General features: G+C 38.2%; 4 protein-coding genes across 4 annotated transcripts in view; all 4 read right to left on the bottom strand.

The window, feature by feature from the left end:
• Nucleotides 1-1,649: 1,649 nt before the first annotated feature.
• On the bottom strand, nucleotides 1,650-2,249 carry LOC130186080 (odorant receptor 131-2-like). The gene has a single exon (XM_056402811.1). The coding sequence runs from the start codon at nucleotides 2,247-2,249 to the stop codon at nucleotides 1,650-1,652; it is 600 nt and encodes a 199-aa protein (XP_056258786.1).
• Nucleotides 2,250-2,691: 442 nt separating this feature from the next.
• LOC130177465 (odorant receptor 131-2-like) lies at nucleotides 2,692-4,056 on the bottom strand. Its single transcript, XM_056389241.1, has 2 exons — nucleotides 3,843-4,056; nucleotides 2,692-3,459 (listed from the first exon to the last, which is right to left on the bottom strand). The coding sequence occupies exons 1-2, from the start codon at nucleotides 3,990-3,992 to the stop codon at nucleotides 2,692-2,694; spliced, it is 918 nt and encodes a 305-aa protein (XP_056245216.1). The 5' UTR covers nucleotides 3,993-4,056.
• A 1,747-nt stretch (nucleotides 4,057-5,803) lies between these two features.
• LOC130177442 (odorant receptor 131-2-like) lies at nucleotides 5,804-8,076 on the bottom strand. Its single transcript, XM_056389203.1, has 2 exons — nucleotides 7,927-8,076; nucleotides 5,804-6,571 (listed from the first exon to the last, which is right to left on the bottom strand). The coding sequence occupies exons 1-2, from the start codon at nucleotides 8,074-8,076 to the stop codon at nucleotides 5,804-5,806; spliced, it is 918 nt and encodes a 305-aa protein (XP_056245178.1).
• A 5,744-nt stretch (nucleotides 8,077-13,820) lies between these two features.
• The window catches only part of matn4 (matrilin 4), a 28,910-nt gene continuing 23,711 nt past the window's right edge, over nucleotides 13,821-19,019 (bottom strand). The window contains exons 12-17 of the mRNA XM_056402824.1: nucleotides 18,386-18,483; nucleotides 18,081-18,212; nucleotides 17,565-17,748; nucleotides 17,327-17,479; nucleotides 16,611-16,715; nucleotides 13,821-15,409 (exon numbers count right to left, since the gene is read on the bottom strand). Of these exons, the coding sequence (XP_056258799.1) occupies nucleotides 15,351-15,409; nucleotides 16,611-16,715; nucleotides 17,327-17,479; nucleotides 17,565-17,748; nucleotides 18,081-18,212; nucleotides 18,386-18,483 (731 nt within the window). The 3' untranslated portion in view covers nucleotides 13,821-15,350. The remainder of the gene's footprint in view (nucleotides 15,410-16,610; nucleotides 16,716-17,326; nucleotides 17,480-17,564; nucleotides 17,749-18,080; nucleotides 18,213-18,385; nucleotides 18,484-19,019) is intronic.

The following is a 19,019-nucleotide window of genomic DNA, read 5'->3' as shown; positions in this document are numbered from 1 at the left end:
CACCTGTCAATTTAAGTTTGTATCTTAATTATATTTTGGAATGAACTTGTCTGGTGCATCACTCCCAGATCATGTTCACAGTAAAGTTATGTTTGAAGTTACACATAGCTGGTCCAACAGCCTACTGATTTGTAAGGAAAGTTTAGTATTTAACATCAAACTGTTTCTTGCCCTGTACACGGATAGATGTGAAAAAAGTTAGTTTGCATGTGTTTCACAATCAAACAGATCAAAAGCTTTGAAAATACACTAATATCTGTTCTTGTTACATGCCTGGACATTGAAGAAACTGTGTGGTGAGTTAAAATTTGTGAAGATCAATTCTGTATTAGAGACAAACTCACCCCAAGCTGACAATCAGGGCATCAATCTAAAATCTAAAAGTCATTATTTTACTCACTGGAACTGAAATTAATACATATAAACTCAAGTAATGAAATAAAAGAAAACAGTGTGATGTTGATGAATATTATCCTTTCAGGTCCAAATTCAGCGGCTGGTTCAGATGAGTTTTATTCACTGCACAGTGGAGACAGATGATCATAACAGGGTGGTACAATCCTGTCTGCAGGTCATCATTTAGAGCAAGGTTATATACTATTTGCATCAAGGCTAGCCTAGAACATTGGCTTGTGGGCTGGGCTAATGAAGATGTCTGGGTGACAACAAGGATGAATAGGAAAACCTAATTGGCTAATTAACAATACATTTTAATTCAATCTGCCAGTTACAAGATCGATTGTGTGAGTGTGAGTCTGTGTGTGTGTGTGTGTGTGTTTGTGTTTGTGTTTGTGTGTGTGTGTGTGTGTGTGTGTTGTGTGTGTGTGTGTGTGTGTGTGTGTGTGTGTGTGTGTGTGTGTGTGTGTGTGTGTGTGTAGATTTAGTTTTAATTCTGTATTTGTATTAACACAAATGTAGAAACATAAAGCACAGGCCTCTCACCTTTAACACATTCATACATGACTGGCAAAGTTTTGTGAGTTAATTGTAATTAGCGATATAAAAAGGTTCATTTCATTAATTCAGAAATATCAAAGAAGTCAATTTAATCAAATGAAAGCTTTATTTGATCACATGACAACACTTGCGACTAAAGTACATCCACAACTCTGTGTTGAAGTGTTTTGTCTTAAACAATATCAGAGTCTCAAATATGAGTTTTTTACTATTTACTATCATTTTATGGACAAAACGATTCATTGAGAAAGTAACTGGCAGATTAATCAACAATGACAATAATCTTTAGTTTGTAAAGTAAAAACAATATAAAAGGTCAGCAAAAAAAAATTATATTACACAAGTGAAAAATCCTCAACAAACAGGCCTGTGTCAGGAAAATTATGACTTGAATCAGAATCTGTAGTGTTAAGGTTGGACACCCAGCCCAGATTTGAACACATCATTAGTTAAACTTTTTTGCTGTAACTTCATAAACAAAACAAAAAAAAACAAATTCAGCCTCAGTGACCAAACATGTAGTTTCCATCTCAACTGAGGAAAAGTTTTTAGAATCTGACTCTTCCGTGAATTGATGCTCATTGTGAGCTCACTGTACACAACAGATTCCTTTTCAGATACCTCCTGAAAGTTTTGTCTCGTACGCCATATATGATTGGACTAATGGATCGTGGCAGAATCTGTACTATAATTTATGTAGCAAAGAGGGAGTCAGTGTAATAATTAGGGAACCACAGGTGCAGAGCATGTTTCAACAGGGGTTCTGCATATGTTGCCATACAAAGCAGCACCTGAAACCCATGGAGGAGGATTGTGTTTCTGGCTTTCTTAGCATCTTTGCTAGCTGTCTTTGCTGTGAACAAGACCTTGAAGTAAGTGTAAAAGATAACAAACCAAACTATAACAAGATAGATGATATAAGTGATGTCCCTCTTCTTAATAATGTGGGGATTACGAAAGGCAGTTTCCCTGAGGCAGAACACTCGGGTATGAAAAAAGTCCAGTGGTTCTGTGGCCAAGGTGATGAAGAGATCAGGGAGAACAGACAACATGCTGGTCGTCCAGATTAAACCAATCAGCATCAAAGTCCTCTTGACGGTGCAGATCTGCATGTGGCGAAGGGGGAGGCAGATGGCGATGTAGCACTCCACCGCCATGCAGGCCAGGTTCAGGGGGGTGTTTTCAGTGGTGAACAGAGCAAGAAGGATGAAGGTGCAACAGATGGAGACATTGAGTTTGTAGAAGGTGTAGCTGATGATGAACAGCATGACGGTCAGCGTCACCTGGATCATGTCGTTGTCACTTTTTGTCATTTCATTTATATTTAATCATACCATTAGTGGTTTTATGAATTATGAGTATATTTGTTAAAGATACTTGACTGATTTTTTATGTGTATTCATAAAACCATGGTGCTGTCCGTGGTGCTGAAGTAACAGACGGATTTATACAAACTCTTCATTTGATATTAAATTGTCTCTAAAGCAAATATCAACAGCTCTCAGGTAATTTTAAGAGGCGTATTGTAGCAATGTTCAGAGTGACCTCAGTTTCCTGAAGAAGTAGCCGTTGTTAGAGTTAAATGTTGCTTAATGATCTTTGATTTCCATTACTACAGCAACACGGTAAAATGTATACGGGCGCCATAGCTGTCACTTCAACTGTCTCTGCTTAAAGTCCTGCTTTTTTCTTAAATCCTGTAGTTGACAGAGGTTTTAGCTTTTGAATGGTTTCTTAGGATATACTGAGTTTACACAACAGATACCTTTTCAGATACTTCCTGAAAGTATTGTCTCGTACGCCATATATGATTGGACTAATAGATCGTGGCAGAATCTGTACTATAATATAAGTAGCAAAGAGGGAGTCAGTGTAATTCTTAGGGAACCATTGCCTCAGAGCATCTTTCAACAGGGGGGTTATATATGTTGCCATACAAAGCAGCAGCTGAAACCCATGGAGGAGGATTGTGTTTCTGGCTTTCTTAGCATCTTTGCTAGCTGTCTTTGCTGTGAACAGAATTCTGAAGTAAGTGTAAAAGATAACGAGCCAAACTATAACAAGATAGATGATATAAGTGATGTCCCTCTTCTTGAAAATGAGGGCATTTGAGAAGACATTTTTCCTGAGACAGAAGACCCTGGAATGGAAGAAGTCCAGTGGTTCTGTGGCCAAGGTGATGAAGAGATCAGGGAGAACAGACAACATGCTGGTCGTCCAGATTAAACCAATCAGCATCAAAGTCCTCTTGACGGTGCAGATCCGCATGTGGCGAAGGGGGACGCAGATGGCGATGTAGCACTCCACCGCCATGCAGGCCAGGTTCAGGGGGGTGTTTTCAGTGGTGAACAGAGCAAAAAGGATGAAGATGCAACAGATGGAGACATTGAGTTTGTAGATGGTGTAGCTGATGACAAACAGGATGATGCTCACTGTCACTTGCGTCATGTCGTTGACCACCAGGTGGATGAAAAGGATATACCGAGGATTGGTGTAGAAGATCTGGAGGGTGGAAAGAAATGGACGTGAGAAGGGAGACCAGGTTTTAAGACCTTTATAAACTCTGGACGTTTAAGGTCTGAGCTTTAAGCTTGAAACAGAAACATATCATATACTCAAAGGTTAAATGATAGTTTCCAGCAACTCAGTATCTGTCACAACAGCTGCCTGACTTAGCTAACTGCTAAATAACTTGAACTCATTGAAATTGTGATTTTGATGAATGAAAATTACTATCACCCCTTCCTTGCTGACTGCAACTGACAGTGACATGATGGATACATGACTTCGTACTTATTAGTTGGGACAAAACCAAACAAGATTCGCCAACACGCCCCACGTGGCAAATAATCAGCCACACACAAAGCTTGGTTCACATATCAGACCTGGTGTTTGCAGAAGGTGTAAATGAGGCCTGCATTGATGCAGTTGATGGAGATACTGAGAACCACAACAATAACATTCTTGGTCACAGCTTTAGTGAAGGAGTCTCGATACTGTAAAACCACGGTCACATTGGCAGATGACGCGTTCATCTCTTGAAGGCTGGAAAGGATGATATAAGAAGAGAAAAATATTTACAGTGATTATTGATAATTATTGATTAAGAGCCCCCAACATATCAACATAACGGTAGCATAGTCCACCTGTAACATAAACAATACCTGTGATGTTTTAGATGCATCATCAAATTTAAAGAAAAGTAAAATTGATTCAGATTAGTGCATTTGTGTGAGAAGACAATATCAGTAAGAGCTATAATGAATTATTACAATTTTTATTTTGAGTTTTATGATTTAGTCCCTTCGTAGTTTAAGGTACCTTTTTGAATGATAATTATATTTATAATATAAATAAATTAGTGATGCTAAAACACCGAGCTTTGAATATTCATTAGAGATTTGAATACTAGTGTAACAGAAAAAATAAATATATTTGAATATTAAGGGTCAGATTTACAGTAAATTCAAATTAGAGAATAGTTGATATTTTAAAATGCAGTTCTTAAAGCAACTTATACTGAACAAGATAACCAGTAGCCTGCTCATATTTCTCAATCAGTGTTGGTGGATTAAACAACTTTGATCAACATATTAATCATCAAAAACAACAACAACATATCGTTATATTTTCATCAGTGACAGTGAGACCCAGACAAAGGCAGGAGGGGTGGTGGTCATCATTACATTTTCTTTTTCCAGATAGTTTGATGGAACGAGACAGTGTTGACATTGCAGAGCTGCAAATCCTGCATAAAGGTACTCAGTGACAACATGTGGAAGAAGAACTCACCTCAGCCAGAGGAGCAGAAGCATTTAAATCTTACAATTCAAGTATGACAATGCAAAGAACAAAACAATGCGTCCTTCTGAAATAATTTTCAGTGTATTTTCACACACTAATGTACACATTCCTAACCTTAGCTGCCGTGTGGTGAACATGCTGCTACTTACCTCAGGTAGTGATCTAGACCAGAACACAAACAGTATGGCTCCAGAAGTTCTCAGACTTTATATGTGGCCTGGTGGAGTGTGTGTGTGTGTGTGTGTGTGTGTGTGTGTGTGTGTGTGTGTGTGTGTGTGTGTGTGTGTGTGTGTGTGTGTGTGTGTGTTGTGTGTGTGTGTGTGTGTGTGTGTGTGTGTGTGTGTGTGTGTGTGTGTGTGTGTGTGTGTGTGTGTGTGCGCGTGCAGATTTAGTTTTAATTCTGTATTTGTATTAACACAAATGTAGAAACATAAAGCACAGGCCTCTCACCTTTAACACATTCATACATGACTGGCAAAGTTTTGTGAGTTAATTGTAATTAGCGATATAAAAAGGTTCATTTCATTAATTCAGAAATATCAAAGAAGTCAATTTAATCAAATGAAAGCTTTATTTGATCACATGACAACACTTGCGACTAAAGTACATCCACAACTCTGTGTTGAAGTGTTTTGTCTTAAACAATATCAGAGTCTCAAATATGAGTTTTTTACTATTTACTATCATTTTATGGACAAAACGATTCATTGAGAAAGTAACTGGCAGATTAATCAACAATGACAATGATTTTTAGTTTGTAAAGTAAAAACAATATAAAAGGTCAGCAAAAAAAAATTATATTACACAAGTGAAAAATCCTCAACAAACAGGCCTGTGTCAGGAAAATTATGACTTGAATCAGAATCTGTAGTGTTAAGGTTGGACACCCAGCCCAGATTTGAACACATCATTAGTTAAACTTTTTGCTGTAACTTCATAAACAAAACCAAAAAAAACAAATTCCGCCTCAGTGACCAAACATGTAGTTTCCATCTCAACTGAGGAAAAGTTTTTAGAATCTGACTCTTCCGTGAATTGATGCTCATTGTGAGCTCACTGTACACAACAGATTCCTTTTCAGATACCTCCTGAAAGTTTTGTCTCGTACGCCATATATGATTGGACTAATGGATCGTGGCAGAATCTGTACTATGATATATGTAACAAAGAGGGAGTCAGTGTAATTCTTAGGGAACCACAGGTGCAGAGCATGTTTCAACAGGGGTTCTGCATATGTTGCCATACAAAGCAGCACCTGAAACCCATGGAGGAGGATTGTGTTTCTGGCTTTCTTAGCATCTTTGCTAGCTGTCTTTGCTGTGAACAAGACCTTGAAGTAAGTGTAAAAGATAACAAACCAAACTATAACAAGATAGATGATATAAGTGATGTCCCTCTTCTTAATAATGTGGGGATTACGAAAGGCAGTTTCCCTGAGGCAGAACACTCGGGTATGAAAAAAGTCCAGTGGTTCTGTGGCCAAGGTGATGAAGAGATCAGGGAGAACAGACAACATGCTGGTCGTCCAGATTAAACCAATCAGCATCAAAGTCCTCTTGACGGTGCAGATCTGCATGTGGCGAAGGGGGACGCAGATGGCGATGTAGCACTCCACCGCCATGCAGGCCAGGTTCAGGGGGGTGTTTTCAGTGGTGAACAGAGCAAGAAGGATGAAGATGCAACAGATGGAGACATTGAGTTTGTAGATGGTGTAGCTGATGATGAACAGCATGACGGTCAGCGTCACCTGGATCATGTCGTTGACCACCAGGTGAAAAAACAGAATATACCGAGGATTCATGTAGAAGATCTGCAGGGAATAAAACATTCTTAAATTTAATATCATAATGAAGTAATATATGGATCCAATGAATTTCTTTTTTTTTTTTTTTTTACAAATATGGCTTCAGGCCTAACTGAATGTTTCCAAATTGGGTTTGTTTAGATTCATCCTTGAATTTTAATCTTTCTGTGTTATTGAACAGTAATACACAGACTTCTGGTCTTTGCAATGGAAAAGCAGGATCTGAATGGGTGATGTCACAGATCATACATCTTTTTTCTGTTGTCAGTGTTTCCTGTAGAGCTGCTGGAAATGTCCTGTTTGGTATCGAGGCTGATCTGGACGTGTTTTAATGGACTGACATGAATAGTTACTGTTTTTCTATCAAAACTGACCAAGAACTTAAAGTCAACTGATTTAAAGCTACAGTGAGTAACTTTTTACTAAAATGCTTCACAAACATATCTTAATGTGGACAGGTTCTGTCAAACACTGACTCATTGAACAGCCTGGCAGCAGTACAGAGATATTCCTTCCTAAAGTTTCTGAGTGAGCCTCGGCCTTCTAACCAATCAGAGAAGGCCAGAGTCAGGGGGCGGGAGCTCAAGGTTGTCAATCAATAAGTCAACACTCTTCTGGTCCACATTTGGACTGATGATTTAACCTGGGATAGTTTCATGCCAAGACATAGAAGTGATCTAACTGAGAAAAATGAACCAACCTGCCTGAAATAGCTCCACCCACTATTTTAGCAGTGTTGTTCTACTATTAAACTTTTATTCATATCATATTAATTTAATATCAATTAATTTTAATATTAATTTAAGGTGGTGAATTCTAAGTTATGAACCGGGACGCCCAAGTAGATTATGTAGAAAATAAATATTTTGTTGGTACATACATTTAATCCACACCATATTAGGGCTGAACAATATGAAAAAAAAAAATCATATTGTGATTATTTTGACAGATATTGCAATTGTGATATGAGTCACGATTTTAGTGGCAATGGTGATTTTCTTTATGCATATTTATTCAAAAGTAGAATATGAATATGTAGAATATGATTTCTAGGCTGAAGCATCTCTGTTGCTTCATTTATAATGATCTGTTGTGACACATTTTACCAGTTTATCAAAACTGCAGCTCCTACAATTTGGATATTGCAGTTGGCCATATAATGATTTCAATAATATTTTTGATTCATTGTTCAGCTCTATTGCATATCTTGTGCAGCTATGAAAATATAAGTCTGATCTGAGTCTGATAAACCTAAAGGACTTAAACTGGGGCCAAAACAACTTGAGCGGGATATCACTGATTAATTATTTCCCTATTAAATGTTTTATTAGTATGTGCAGGTAATGAAAGGAATGAAATACCTGGTGTTTGCGAAAGGTGCGGATGAGGCCTGCATTGATGTAGTTGATGGAGATGCTGAGAACCACAACAATCACATTCTTGGTCACAGCTTTAGAGAAGGAGTCTCGATACTCTATAACCACAGTCACATTCGCAGATGAGACGTTCATTTCCTGAAGGCTGAAGATCCAATAAATGAGAAAACATGATGGTATATATTGAGAATGATTATAAAACACAACAGCTTGTGGTATTGAGTCATAAAATAATCCACTTGTCCCCAACGCATCCAGAAAATCCCTGTATTTCAGCCAATATTATAATAAAGAAACAACTTGTTTGTTAAACTAAAAAGATTAGTTGGATGTCTTTTTATTAAACAGGAAAGTGTTGTACGTTATAAAATGTTGATTGTTAAAATATGTTTTAAATTCCAAGTTTCCCAACTGTTATTATTACATCTAAGTAGGGAATGACTTCACGTCATGAGAGCCACAACAGTGAGTCAGAGATTTACATAATATAAATGGAATTGTAACAATTTACATCATTTTTATTTGCAGTATTTATATAAGTATTCATAATAAAATAATTCAAATTCAACAATAACCTCAAAATTTTAAAAACTAAATGACTTGAAGACACTTTTGGAGATGGATAAGTGTTTTTTTTAAGTTAGAGTGAAGTAAAATCTTGCAATTATTATTCAAAAAGAAAATGAGTTGTACATGATTTTCACTGTCTTCCTTTCCACTAACTCATAAAAAACAACCTGATTAAGAATTAATAATCATAGCAGACATTTGATCAGGTCAATTCAACATCCAGTGTCGTTAAAGCACCAGCAACATTAATGTTTTGTTTTCAATCGTTTTTGAAGCTTTAGTGTTGAAGCTCCTTTTGCCAGATTATTTGTATCTGAGGTTTTGACCAATCGTCATATTTCTTTGTCCAGCTGACTCGGATCAGAGCTGTGAGAATTAGAAGAATAAACTTTCCTGCAAATGAAAAGGAAATAATTAAATTATACAGCAGTGAAACATACATAAAGAGGCCTGTGTGAGCCGTCTCACATGTCTGCTGTTATTACTTTGTGTAAACACTGACGATAGACAACCAGCCGACCTGGAGAACAGGCCAGTTCAAAGCTGTCAGAGGTACGAATAAACAGATTAAAAGGTCATATCATTATTGTTTCAATACTTCATTCATTTCTTCTTCTTCTGTGATATGTTTGAAGCCATATGACTGCACAGAGCTTACCTGTGCTTACCTGGGTCAAAGTGTTGACATCTCCTCAGATCTCAGATCTTTATGTGATTTGGTTGGCAATCGTCAAAGGATTTTGTGTGTGTGTGTGTGTGTGTGTGTGTGTGCGTGCGTGCGTGCGTGCGTGCGTGCGTGCGTATTACAGCGTGTATATTTATTTATTTGTAAGTGTACATTTCAACCTACCTAACCTACTTTGAATCCCACGACTCGTTTCTTCACCATGACGTTGACATTTGTGTCTTTTTTGTGTGAAATATCTCGACAGCTATTGGACGGACAAATTTGACATAGACGTACAGACTCAGAGTTAATTGTAAAAACTTTGATTATCATCTGACTTTTCATTTGGTGCCATCATCACCTAAACCACCAAACGCCAAAGCCCCAACCAACAACTGTGTAAAAAAAAAAGAAGAAGAAGAAGAAGAAAAGTTTTAAAGGCCTCAGCAGAGGTCAAAAGGGTCAAGATGAGTGGATGACATAAATAAAGTTCACCAAAGTTGAAGTCCACAGGTAAACCCTTCTCTGATTCGCTTGAATCCTCATGATGAATCAAATCTGTGTGAAAAAATCCCCCCTGAACCAGCCTCCCTGAAGGTTTCATTCTTTTTTTTTACTGTGATTTCCAACATCGTGGCCTCAGACGCTGCGGAGCCTTATCGGCCTTCTTATCATCCGATTCGTGTGACAGCCATCAGTATTATTCTGTGCAGGTTCTGCATCATGATGATTGCGACCTCATTTGGTGTTGTTGTGTAACATCGTGTGTGTTCAAGAATTTCCTCAGTTGATGTCCAGATTAAAGGTGATTCAGTAAATATCTTCAGTCATTGTTGTTTAATCAGAAACTGTAGGGATCCTCATCAACAATATCAGCGTCTTCTGTTTATGCTCTGCATGTGTTTAGTTTGAGTTGATTATTTGAAATGAAAAATCTTTCATTTTATGGTGTTTAAATCGACAATTTAATTTTACAGGAAACAATGGACAATTTAATGTCTCCCAGAAACTTTAAAGACCGAGCTGTTTAATGTTAGAGGGAAAGGGAGGGAAACTCCAGCAACACTTTATTGTTTCCCCGAGCGCCTTAGAAATGTGAAGAAATCTCTGCTCTATATTTGGTTTTGACATCTCTGCAGATTTTTTCACTCAAGAAGCAGAAGTTTTCCTGTTTCGTGCCTCAGCCCCACACTTCTCACCATATTGCATATAAACTTACTGTCAACAAGACTTTTGTTGGACTTTCCACAGGAAGGACCTTCGGGACCTCCTGACATTTTCAGTAATCCTGGGTGTATTCAGGTCACGTGCAGGACACGGAACAAGAAACCGTCTCATCTGCCCTCATTAGGCCCTGACGCTAAAGGTCACACACACTGGGGTAGCTTGTTATGTAGCATCCAACATGCAGTACACACACACACACACACACACACACACACACACACACAGAGCATCAAAGGGATTTATTAGATGTCTTCTGAGAGTTTCTCATCGTCATTAAAGGATCTTCAGTTACAAGGAGCTGGTCTCGACTCTATTAGCTGTGATATTTCAGATGATCATTTAGGAAATGGCTTTTTTTAGTAAATTAAAAACAAGTTGCCTCATCGTCAGTAGAGAACAGCTGATTGAGTTCATTAACAAGGTTGTTTGAAAACAAAAGTATTCACAGTGGACATGCTCTTTGGTCGTATCAGCTGTTAATCCACCAGGATGATATTGTTCCTCTCTTGTGCGACTTGTTTGCTCTTTTATAAACTTTTACTACAAAACAAATTAGAAGAAACTTTGGAGCGTTTCAGAGTTTGGATGTGATGATAAAAAGTTTTCCTTGAAGTTGTTGCATCATCTCACACTTCACAAGAAAATGTTTGAGTTTCTGAATTATTTTCAGCAGCTTTAACTTCCTGCTTTTATCCTCAATCGATCAAATTGAATGAGTTTCCATACTGTGTGTACCAATGTTTACAGAATACCAATTTGGTGATTGATTAGTCAATTAACATTCAAAATCTTTGATAATCCTTTAATTGTTTAAGTTTTTTTTTTCAGGTTTCAGATTGTCGGTCAAACAGAACAAGACATTTGATCATTAAGGACTGAGAGAAAATGTGAATCAATTAATCGTAACAAAGATATTTGGCAGATTAAACGATAATAAAAACAATCATTAATTGAAGCTGTAATTTATATATGTCAGTTTTGGCTCTGATAAATATGTGTTAATGTGAAAAATGTGGGAACTATTTTCTGACAGACCAAATGTTTAATGAGTAAATCCAGATCAATCAATAATGAAATAATGAAGAGTAATTTTCTGCAGCCTCACTTTCATTTACCAAAACTCAGTTTCAGTAAAACTTCTGTTACACTTGGTGTTGGTTGTTAAAAAAAAAAGAAAAACCTCTGGAACAAACACGTCTTACATCACAGTCTGTTGAGAAAATGTGTTTAATGTCATCGTCAGTAACGACGCTCGTTGTTTGAAGCAGTAAGTGATCCCTGTGGAGCTGCTCTTCAAACACAGCTAATACAAATCCACAGGGAATTAGCTCTGCTCCTTTAACTGTTGTATGTCTTTCAAAAGAAAGAAAAAAGAAAAGAAGTTAGCGAACCCGTTGAGAACAAGATTCTCATCATCAGGAAAAGTTTTGTCAGAATGTTTTCAGTTCTTTAACGTTAATCACCCAGTAACTCATGTTTTAAAAACATCTCTCTCATAGTCAGAGATTGTTAGTGACACAACGTAGATTATGTGTTTTATCCTCATGTATGAGTTTCTCTGAAATGTATAAATTCATTATGTAGTCATTTTTGTTGTTTTAGTTTGACTTCTCTCGTGGATTGGACTGTGTATGTTTACAAGATTCATTACTGTATTGTTCTTCCTGCAGTACACGATATAATGTTGACCTGTCACTGGTGATTCTTTGTTCCTGGCTTGAAACACAGTGTAATTGATGCCACATTCATGTCATTTAAAACATAATTACAATCATCCATGAGGGAAAACTGTTCACGTCGACCTCAACAGCTTGAAATTGTTCTATAGTTTTACAGCTGCTTCCCATAAAAACCTCAAAGGCCAGCTGCTTGACTGGAAGTATAAAAGTTGGTTAGCTACATACTAGGGATGCACCGATCCACTTTTTTCACCACCACCGATACCGATATCTGAGGTTTAGTATCTGCAGATACCGATACCGAACGAAGCACTGAATTATTACCTATCAAATGGTCTTATAGTGCGAGAAAAAAAAAAAGGGATCATTCTTCTGTGCATATGATTTGACTTCCCTTTTCTACAAAACAAATAAACAGATATAAATGTTCTGAGTCACTTATTTATTTAACAACTGTGCACCAGTACAAAAATCTTAAACCAATAGCTTCTCTAGCTCGGTCAAACAACATGTAAAAAGAAATACAAATGTCACTGGTATAAAATCCAATGTAAAATTAAATACAATAAATAATAACAAATAATGACGGAGCTGAAATTGAGAAAATAAACAATAGCTTTACTGGCTTGGTTGGTAGATCAGCTCTTTACAATGTTTAGTGCAAATGGGAATTAAACATGCATTTAAAAAACAGATGAATAAACCAATAGCTTCACTAGCTTGGTCAAAACTAAAAAAATGAAAAAAATAAGAAGTAGTCCAAATTTGTCAGGTTTTTTCACCACTAAAAGGGGATGAAGGCCCTTGGAGGAATACCAGTCCAGTCCGGGTAGCTGCGATCGCGTCGCCGGTGTGTGACCCAGGAAGCTTGTAGCATTTAGCATCGCGCTGTGGCACGTGACTCTCATCCAGCCAGTGTGCAGTTAAACTTAAAGGTGACACGGGGGAAACGTCAGAGCTCCAGATATCGGTTGTAAAACTCAGAGCTTTGGCATCTTTTATCTTCTCTGATATGTCTTTACACACTTTTCCATAAAGTGTGTATTTCCGGCTCACCATGTCGTACCGTGGCTCCAGGTGGCTAATTAGCAGCCGGAATCCTTTGCCCATCCATAACGACGAGGTTCAGTATTCTCTCTGTGATTTGTTTTGCCTGCACACTGTTAGTTGGAAAATGTTCACTTCTTTCTTTCATCTCCATCAAAGTTAGCTTCTTCATACCTCTGCCCTTTTGTTTGTTGAGTTCAATAAACTCGGTGTGCTCCTTGACGTGAAATTTCTGGAGGTGTTTGATTAAGTTGGTGGTGTTGTAGCTGGAAGATTTAACACCGCCCCTCGGAACATTCACGCCACAAGTATTGCATATGGCCGTCGGACTTGCAGGCTGAGATAGCATGAAAAACCGCCAAATTTCCGATCCTTTCGCTCGCTCCATCCTGAACAATATGGCCGTATTGTCTTGTTTGCGTATGACGCACTCACAGCATATAACACAGAGCTAAAATGAATAGATCGCCCCCTATTATCGGGTCCATTGTCACCGATACCCGATCTAGATTTTTCTTTTATATCGGTACCGATACCGATAACAATATCGGATCGGTGCATCCCTACTACATACAGCAGCTGTGCTCCTGCACACAGTGAGTGCACATAAACACACAATAACCCAAGGCCCTAAAAACATGGAGAATGAGACCTGAAATATAAAACAACACATCTCTCAGAAATGAAAAGTTCACTCTTTTATTGCCTTCTGTGCCGTAATACAGGGATTCATCAGAAAAATACAAAAAGGTAAAGCTATTAGAAAATATACAAAAACATACAGGCATTCAAATATAAAGGGCTATGACTTTGTGGTGGTCTTTTTTATTTTTATATAAAACTGCAAGAGTGAGAACATCTACTATAGTTGAGGTGATCATATTAATCTACATACAGTGGCCTGATGAAACAGTATAACTGACACACAGACAGATTTCATATTATTTGAATTATTGATTGAATATGTGTAATTCCCTCTTGCTAACGGTGGCAGGCAGCGCACTCCACAGCTGGTCGGTCATAATTAACTGCCTCAAATGCAAAATGTTTGTATGTAAAAGAATTGACAGACGTGTGAAGGTTGAAATGTAGAAAGTGCAGAGTGAAGAACACATTTTATTCACGACAGAAAGCTCATATTTATTTTGGAGTAAAATACAACTGATTCTTATAATATGAACACCTCAATCAACAACAGACCACAGCTTTAAGGAATAGTGATACTTTATACTTCTAACTTCCCTTTTTTCAAACTTTAACCCAGTTTCCTCTTCAGCAGTTCTCCCCACCACAAAGCCAATCAGACGTGCCATTAAAATTAGTTTTCTATGGGAAAACAAGAAATGACCCAGTAACCAATTTAATCTCGGGAGTGGTAATAACACTTCATTTTAATAACTCCTGTTCTCCTCCCTCCAACTTTATTATTTGCTATTCTACTGTTGGTACAAAAGAAAACAAAATCTGCTATAAATACATCATATTTAACAAACCGTACAAAACAGATCAAGTATAAACAAGGCACTAAGAGAAACAGACAAATGGTGTGTGACTGTGAATGAACACTGATGTTTTCACTGTGCATGTATCTACAGTACGTTGATTACATCAAGTTTACAAAGATGCCGACATGTCTTCAGCCCTCTCTGTGTGTCCGACTGCACAGATGATTGATAACGTGTTACAAGCAGGTTGATAACACGTTTTAAAATCTCGTGTATTTATCCTTAATTCTGTTTGTTTGTTGACACACTGTCGGTTTACTGTAGCTTTCAGATCCCCAGAGGTTTAACACACGTGTCCCGGGGAATCTGGAAGATTTAATATTCATCTGTTTTATGAAAACATTTGTTTTTCGTCTTGTAACGACTGCCTCGAGTGAAAATGGATGTAGTGTTGTTGTGTTTTGTTTTTGTTTTTTTTGTTTGTTTGTTTTTTTTTAAGACACAAAGTTTACAAATTATGTCATTTACATCTATACCAGAAATATGAATCTATATCACAAGCTTTCAGATAAATGTTGTCCTCATAAACGTGAAGATCAACAGATCTAGTGAAGGCTACAAAGGCTTTGTGAGAAGACACTTTGGATTGTCCATTGATTAGAAGAGTTTCTGATTTCCCCTGTGAATGATCTTTCCGGGATGTGCCCCTCCTCCTCCTCCTCATTCTGTTATTCTTCCTCTGTGGCGTGCTGTTCGCTCACTCTGATCACCAGATCACTTCCTGGACAGAAGCTGGTTTTCCAGCTGCTCCAGACGAGCAGTCATCCCAGTCAGTGGACGACTGATTAAGGAATAATAAAGACGTAATGAGGGCGACCTGAGAGCCGAAGGGTCGCTGCTCAAATGCCCTGAGCAGCGAGTCTCCGGTTCGACTCCCAGCTGGTCGAACCATTCGCTGCATGTCATTCCCCAACTCTACCTGAATTCCCTGTCTCTACTGCTTCTGTCAAACAAAGGCATAAAATACCCAAAAAACTATTCTAAAAGAATAAATAAACAGAAATAAAGCTATAGCGTATTGAAATTTACTGTACATTAATACCTTTATGTACATCCATCAGATTTTCTCAGTTCACAAACAGCTTCTCAAATCATCTCACTATTTTTCAGAACTGAAAACTGACCAAACAACTTGACTCATTCTGTACTTTTCTTATTATCAACAAATGTCATGATAACACCAAAAAAACACCTCACAAATATAGTTTCATTTCTAAAACATGTATCTTCGTAGTATCTGTAGTTTTCAACAAACTTCAGATTGGAGGAGATGCATTTGTTGGGGACTACTTTCTGCGGTGGATTAATCTACATTTGTTGCTCTGGTGAGATTTTACAGTGGCAGGACGGTGTGTGTGGGACTGAGATAAGATGAACCACAGTGTGTGTGTTCATGGTGATGAAGGAACATGTCACCCAGTACAACAGTGAGACTCACTGATGTGTTAAATGATTTTTAGGCTCCGTAGGAATCAGACGTCCATTATCAGGGTGTTTTAAACAGGCGTAGTAAAACCATTTTGTAGGATTTGTTGGGGCTGATGTAAGATAAGCGTTTGCCAACGGACCTGGCTCAACACACTCAGTCCAACTCAGTGAAAAGACAGATGGATATAACATCTGTAAAATGCATTATCTCGGCCTCTCGGTCAGTTTTTTTGTATCGTCGCTGAATTCAGTGACTACATGCAGTTTGGCAGATTCCACATGGTGACGAACCCGCAGAGAAATGTCACTCAAATAAGGTGCATTTTTCTCTCTCGGGCCTCGGGTCATTATTCCTGTTTGTTCCTGATTGAACTGCCACCAACTTCCTGCACAGATACAAATTAGAAGCTGAGGTTACCGAGGCTTCAAAATCACATTTGATATTAGATACAGTAGAAAAGGTATCTTCCTTACCAGTTCTTTACCTGAGGTTACCTAAGGTTAGAGAACACCCTGTGTTTGGCGACAGACGTTTAAAAAGGATATGTTTCTGTGTGAGCTGCTCCAGGCTGCTCATGGTGGCCTGCTGGAACTCCACCAGACTCTCACAGGCACATGGGTCCTTCACCTCGATCTCCCCCTGACTCTCCTCTGCCGATTCAGACAGAGAAAAGAGAGGACACAAGCAAAACATTATCTATTAATACTTTCACTTCACCAGATTTGTCTTGACGATTCAGTTATTCATCACAAAACATGAGGTATGATGCACTGCTGCAGTTTAAAACGCAGCCTTATTGTTCTGTTGGACCACATGAAAAGAAAGAGTTAAAAGTCTAAATTACAATCCTTTTCAGTGTGGACTTATTATATCATATTTTTAATAATACTGTATATTCTGTTGTTGTTGAACACTTTAGTTCTTTTTCTCCAACTGTCATGTTGTGTTTTCGTCAGTAGATGGAGCCAAAGACCAAGACATCATTACAGCACACACTCTGGGACTCGTGTCACGTGAGTCTCATCTTTTTAAATTTTCCTTCATGTTGAACAAAATCCTTTGAAAAGAATTATAATTATTAATATTTCATTTTAATATCATGTTTAAGACACTGAAATGTGGAAACAGTGGTCCACTGCTAAAACATTGATAAATTAATATTTAGTGAGATGTTGAGTAGTGTTATATGTTTAGTTTTTTATGTGGCTCCTGTAAGTTGTCAATATGCTGCACTGCAGTCAGGTCCAGGTGAGTGTCGTACCTGGGCAGACGTTGAGTTTGAGGTTCTCAGCGATGGTGCTGATGGCGGTGAAGTCGGTGGTGTAGTAGAAATGTTTCTCCACAGGCTCAGATGCGATTTCACGAAGCTCATCTTCTACAGCTTTTCCAACACCCACAGCGTACATGGTGATACCTGCACACAAACACGCACGTCACAAACGTACACTTAAAGTCAGTTGATCTGGGCTGACCCTCGCACTGGTCTCCTGGAGTCTTACCGGCTTCTTTGGCTTTCTTGGCGAACTCAGTGATGTCATCCTGGGAGCGACCGTCTGTGAAGACCAGTCCGATTCGGGGGATGTTGCGGCTGAAAGGACGAGCGCCCTCTGCCTCTGAGAAACTGTTCTCCAGCATGTGTTTGATGGCCAGACCTGTCATGGTGCCTTTCTCCATGTAATCAACCTAGAGAGGGACAGAGACAGAAACACTGATGAGGACATAATGTGATGAAGGCGTCTCTTTCTATGGGCTGCAGATTACTTCCTGTTTGACGCCCATGAAATAAAAGTCTTTGAAGGAGTGAGTATCTTTTATAATTAGATTATAATCAGGATTTAGACTGTAAAGCCTCAGTTTATTTTCGGCCAGCTTCAATTCAGACTTCAAATATTATTAAGATGATTGATTTGCTTTATGTTGCAGGTGCCTGATACTTTATGTGCAGTGGTAGCTGGTGATGCATCTGGTATTAACACATAACTGAACTGAAGATAATATGTAGAAACAGACTTCACCTTCATGACTGCAGCTTTGATCTCATCAGCAGAGTGGTACATGTTGAGAGGGAACTCTGTCCTGACCCGGCTGGAGTACTGGACCAGACCAACTCTGGTTCCATGAGCAGACACGTCCAGAGAGTCCACAACCTGAGGCACAGGAGGAGGTGAGGGAAACTCGTCTGACTCATGTGCTTCTGTTATTATGCACTTTTTTAAATGTCAGAGAAAATTCTCATTCAAAAAAAGGCCTTTTTAATGAGTGAATGAGAGTGAGTGATGATATCAAAGTGTTCCAGATGTTGAATGAAAACGAGCCTGACCTGGTTGACAAACTTTTTGACCAGCTCAAAGTTTTGAGGGCGGACGCTCTTGGAGCCGTCGATCAGAAGCACCAGGTCAATGTTGGCAGACTTGCAGGCTGAAGGACAGAGAGAGAAGAAATAACATGATAATGAGCAAGTGTGACGGTAACGTAGATACATTTGCTCAGGTTTGTTAGCTAACGAGCTAACCGCACACATTTCCATTGGTAATGTCAGTGTTGATTGATGTGCTTCAGTTAACATGCACTTAAAGAGAGCAAGTTAACATTATGTGACATTTTTAAGTTGGAACAACTTCGTGAAATGAATTTAATTTATTTAACAAGTGGATACAAAGTCAACATAACTTAAAACAAATTGTTATATTTACTGAGTTTCTTCAAGGTGATCTGTTTCCTAGATTTTTTAAAGTAAGATCAACTTGTCATATTTTACAGTGTACAGTTTAACAGCTGTTACCATTATACTTGAAAAAATACTGCCAATATTGCCCCAATATTTTGTATCAGTATCAGTTTAACTCGGGTATTCAGACATTAGTCAGATATTTTGCTCTTGGTTGTTTTGGTAACTATTAGAGTCGTCATAGTAACAAAGGATGTGCTGCAGTTGATTATTTAATGGCAGTTGG

Source organism: Seriola aureovittata, chromosome 2 (assembly GCF_021018895.1).
Source record: "Seriola aureovittata isolate HTS-2021-v1 ecotype China chromosome 2, ASM2101889v1, whole genome shotgun sequence".
NCBI classification, from domain to species: Eukaryota; Metazoa; Chordata; class Actinopteri; order Carangiformes; family Carangidae; genus Seriola; species Seriola aureovittata.
This window is presented reverse-complemented; position numbering and strand designations above follow the sequence as displayed.